The sequence below is a fragment of the Sinocyclocheilus rhinocerous genome, unplaced genomic scaffold, assembly GCF_001515625.1.
Source record: "Sinocyclocheilus rhinocerous isolate Xijiao unplaced genomic scaffold, SAMN03320098_v1.1 scaffold1470, whole genome shotgun sequence".
Classification (NCBI taxonomy): domain Eukaryota; kingdom Metazoa; phylum Chordata; class Actinopteri; order Cypriniformes; family Cyprinidae; genus Sinocyclocheilus; species Sinocyclocheilus rhinocerous.
Window position 1 is genome coordinate 512,250 of NW_015652166.1, and position 5,166 is coordinate 517,415.

At 40.0% G+C, this 5,166-nt stretch overlaps 1 protein-coding gene across 1 annotated transcript in view; it reads right to left on the reverse strand.

Moving 5' to 3' along the window:
- LOC107713905 (protein SOGA3-like) overlaps window positions 1-2,658 on the reverse strand; it is an 11,657-nt gene extending 8,999 nt beyond the window's left edge. Inside the window, exons 1-2 of the mRNA XM_016519554.1 lie at window positions 2,625-2,658; window positions 62-749 (exon numbers count right to left, since the gene is read on the reverse strand). Coding sequence (XP_016375040.1) covers window positions 62-716 — 655 coding nt within the window. The 5' untranslated portion in view covers window positions 717-749; window positions 2,625-2,658. The remainder of the gene's footprint in view (window positions 1-61; window positions 750-2,624) is intronic.
- Between the last annotated feature and the right edge of the window lie 2,508 nt (window positions 2,659-5,166).

Consider the following 5,166-nt stretch of genomic DNA (forward strand, 5'->3'; position numbering starts at 1 on the left):
AAAGCTCGATACCATAGTACCCCCCCCCCACATAACAAATCCCAATTTAACCCCTGCCTACATCCTACCTTCAGGTATTCGTTCTCGTCCTCCAGTCTCTCGATGTCCTCCTGCAGCTCCAGGTTTGGTGGAGGTGAGGCCTCTGAGGGCCGGTTTGCGTCGGCGGGCGGCAGCTGCGGCTCCGTTAGCGGTGAGCTCGGCGTCTTCGCCGGCAGGCCGCTTTCTTTCTTCAAGGTCTTGTTCATGTGAAACTGTATGAGCTCAGACTGCAAGCATCCCTCCCTCCAGAAGCCCGGGCCGCAGCCTACAGCGCTCTTGGCCGTCTTGCCTCCATCGGCTCTCGCCGTCTCTCTCTTGCCCTGAGAGGATTTGGTGGAGCTCGGCTGATCGGACACCACCCCCAGGCCCGGCTCGTCGGTGGCATAGGGCTCCTCGGAGGAGCTGCTGCGCTCCTCGATGCTCTTGCTCTTCTCCGCGCGTCTCAGAGTCGGGCTTTCTGCTCCACTGCCGTGGACAGCTGCCGCGCCTCGGGCCGCATGCCGGTCTTTGCTGGTGACCGGAGAATTACTGCGGCTGCTCTTACTGCCGCTCTTTGACGCGCTGCTGGAGGCTTTGCCAGATGCGCTTTTGGAAGCTGCTTTGGACGGCGAATCTTTGAATCTGGCTGGCGAGGACGCGCGCTGCTGCTTCATGCTGCTGTTTTCCACAGAGTCCATTCTGTCATCTGTGCGAGTAGTCCATTTGTGACCCTGCAGCACAAAAGCAGTCTTAAGTCGCTGGGGTATATTTGTAGCAATAGCCAACAATCCATTGTATGGGTCAAAATTATCGATTCTTCTTTTATGCCAAAAATCATTAGGATGTTAAAGGGATAGTTCACCCAAAAAGGAAGATTCTGTCATTATTTACTCACCTTCATGTCGTTCCAAACCCGTAAGACCTTCGTTCATCATCAGAACACAAATTAATATATTTTTGATGAAATCCGAGAGCTTCGTGGTACTCTCGATAATGCCAGAAGACGGGATTTGGAGGAGAAGAGTTGTTGAATTAAGAATAAAGTTATTTTTGTTTTCTTTGCGCACAAAAAGTATTCTCGTAGCTTCATAAAAGTACAGTTGAACCACTGATATCACATGGACTATTTCATCCTTACTACGTTTCTGGGTCTGGGAACATTTCAGTTGCGTTGTGTCTATGGAGGGTCAGAGATCTCTCGGATTTCATCAAAAATATATTCATTTGTGTTCCGAAGATGAACGAAGGTCTTATGGGTTTGGAACGACATGAGGGTGAGTAAATAATGACAGAATCTTCCTTTTTGGGTGAACTATCCCTTTAAGTAAAGATCATGTTCCATGAAGATATTTTGTAAATTTCCTACCGTAAATATATCAAAACGTAATTTTTGATTAGTAATATACATGGCTAAGAATTTCATTTGGACAACTTTAAAGGTGATTTTCTCAATATTATTTTTTTTTTTTGCACCCTCAGATTCCAGATTTTCAAATAGTTGTATCTCGGCCAAATATTGTCCTATCATAACAAACCATAGCTACATCAATTAAAAGCTTAATTTATTCAGCTTTTAGCTGATGTATAAATCTCAATTTCAAAAAAATTGACCCTTCACATTTTATCCTGCATGCAGCTGAGAGGGAAAACGTTTCAGTATTTTAATCATTATAATCTGTAGTCGCGTATAGACCATATAATCTTAAAATTATTAGCTCAAAACTGGCCTACCAGATACAATGACCAGCATGGACCAGGTACAGTAGAAACCATGGTTAACGTTAATTTGATTCGTCTGAAGTCATTATGATATAATGGCAGATCAGATGTTGTCATCATTAAGTGATGGTGAGGCTCAGACAGGCCTAGTCTTTTTCACGTAAACATTTACAGTAAGTCTGATCAAATCAAGACACAGACTATTATATCAGCTTCGCGTCTTTTTAATAAACAATTTCTTTCACTGTTCCGATTATCTTCCTATGGGCCCGAGTGATATTCAATAACGAGTCATGGACGGGGAAATAAATATAAAATAACAAAGACATCGAACATGTGGCAGCAGCTGAGATTCAAATATAAATGAGAAGCATCATACATTATTATTAACTAACGTTATATGCAGAGACAATGCAAAAGCACCAGACTCATTCATTACTGTTACATTAATTCAGTTAGCCGAAGGCTATTGTTAAAATTTCCATGTAAACCAAGACCTTATTTCTGTCATTCTTACAGCGACTGGGTTTTAATGTTGTCGTCGCGGTGAGGTGTTTTCTTATAACCTTTCCAAGGTGAATGAATCTTTGAAGCCTTTCTTTGTGCCCAGCCGAGCAACAGACGCACAGACAACATGCTTAACCATCCCATAATAACAGACGAACGCCATTCTTACCTTTTAACATCTCATCTTCTCGTCCTCATGGTGCGGGGAAGAATAATGGCAGCGTAGCGAGTCTAAAACCACCGTTAAAACGGATCAATATTCACACGGTGACGTCACCGCGGGGCGGGGTCTGGAGCATCAGAGGCGTTTGACGCTACAGCAGCGCGTACTATCTATCTATCTATCTATCTATCTATCTATCTATCTGTACCATTCTTACCTTTTAACATCTCATCTTCTCGTCCTCATGGTGCGGGGAAGAATAATGGCAGCGTAGAGTGTCTAAAACCACCGTTAAAACGGATCAATATTCACACGGTGACGTCACCGCGGGGCGGGGTCTGGAGCATCAGAGGCGTTTGACGCTACAGCAGCGCGTACTATCTATCTATCTATCTATCTATCTATCTATCTATCTGTTTGTCTATGATCCTGTTGTTTGTTCACCTTAAAAAAGTAAATGTAATGTTTTAAATAATAGGTCTAATAATAGGCTAATTGTATTTAGCTCAATTTATTCAACACAGAAAAATACAGTCTGTTGTTATTTATAAAAAGGAAATTTGAAAAAGGTTTGACTCCTGGGAATTTTCTCAAGAAGGATAAAAAGATTTGCATGCAACTGCATTGCTGCAATTTTACAAAACATGCATAACATTTTGATTTCTACATCGCGTGACTTTGTAAAATCAGTTTCATAAATGTTTTTGGGTGTGATTTTGTAGTGTGTAGATGGTGTCAGTGCTGTGGGTGAGATGAGACTGACAGATCAATACAGCTGAGCTCCACCAGAGCGTCTCCATCACACACACACACACACAACACACACACACACACATTTGTGGTTTATGGGGACTCTCCATAGGCGTAATGGTTTTTATACTGTACAAACTGTATTTTCTATTGCCCTACACCAACCCTACCCCTAAACCTACCCCTCACAGGAAACTGCTGGCAATTTTTGAATTTCATAAAACACCATTTTGTATGTTTTTTAAGCCTTTTGTTTTACGGGGACACAGGAAGTGTCCTCATAAACCATGTTTACGTTGTAGTACCCATGTCATTATACACATTTGTGTCCTCATAAACCATATATACCTGTACACTCACGCACGCACGCACACACGCACGCACACGCACACACACACGTTGTTTTTTATGGTTTATGGGGACATTCCATAGGCGTAATGGTTTTTATACTGTACAAACTGTATTTTCTATCGCCCTACACCAACCCTACTAATCCTACCCCTCACAGGACACTTTCTGCATTTTTAGATTTTCAAAAAAACAAAAAAATTATAAGCCTTTTGAATTACAGGGACACAGAAACTGTCCTCATAAATCCCCTTCATGTTGTAATACCTATGTCATACCCATGTCATTATACAAATTTGTGTCCTCATACACCACATAAACATGCACACACACACACACACACAAACACATTGTGTATTACGTCAATTAAACACTGCCATCGCTGAGACAGATCATGGATCAAATGGGCTGACAGTACATCATGAATGCATGTAAACAATGAGTAAATAACACAAAGGCAAAAAGCAGTTATATATTTGGTCAAAATTAAGTTACGACTGAAAGCAGGTGTTATGATCAGTCCTGTCATAGATGGGTTTGACTTCACTGTGACCAGATTCAGAGAAATGATTCAGAAGATTCTGTGTGAAAATTCATATCGGATCTTTTTTTTTTTATTGCAGAAATATAGTTCAATACAAAGGAAACAAATAACACAGAACAAAGAACATATGGGGGAATACAGAGGAGAGAGAAAAGGAAATAAAATAAAACTAAAATAAAAAAAAAATTTAAATGTATTTAAAAATCTAAATTTTTAAATAAATTGTTCTATAATACGAGATGTCTTCAGAGCTTTTTTATTGGAGGAGACTTTTGGAAGTGATGACAATAATGAATGTAGATCAGAAGCTAACATTTTGCAGCTGGGTTTAAATTTAAGGCTATACATATACCCCCGGTTTCACAGACAAGGTTTAAGCCTATAGTCCCAGACTAAAATATAAGTCTGAGCTGTTTCAACTGAAAGAAACTTGCACTAACTGATCTTAAAATACATCAATGCCTTTGTTTTGTCTCAAGATGGACACCAGTAATGTTTTTTTCTAAGGCACGATTATAAAAATGACTTAAATGTCCTATAATTGAACTATGGCCTAATCCTGACTTAGTCTAAGCCCTGTCTGTGAAACTAAAGTTGTGCCCTAAAGTTTAAGACATCATCTAATTCCTTATTGTCAGAAATATCAGAATGGAAAAGAACCTTATTGATGGAAATACTACAGAGCTGGTGGAACACAAGAAATAGAAGCTGATATTTGAAGCCAGAATCGTTTAGAATAATAACAGAAATAGAATAAATGTGAAATAGATTCTTCTTCCTCTTGGCAGAAAGAGCAGAGTGGAGAAATATTATGGTTAAATTGACTAAGACACTTATTGCAAGGGTAATAGTGGAGAATAATTTTAAAATGAATTTCTTTTACTTTATTATTAAATAAAAATTTCTTTGGCACAGTTCATACATTAAAAAAAGTAATGTTTGGGTAAAGTGCTAACCATTTTGCCTTAGTTTTAATAAGCATATCGGATCTGTCAAAATAATTTGAAGCTTTTGCAGGGCAGTATGACTGGGCAAGAGAGGAGGACGGCAGACATGATGGCAGTGTGTGTTCGTCCCAGATGGTGTGTGTGTGTGTGTGTGTGTGTGTGTGTGTGTG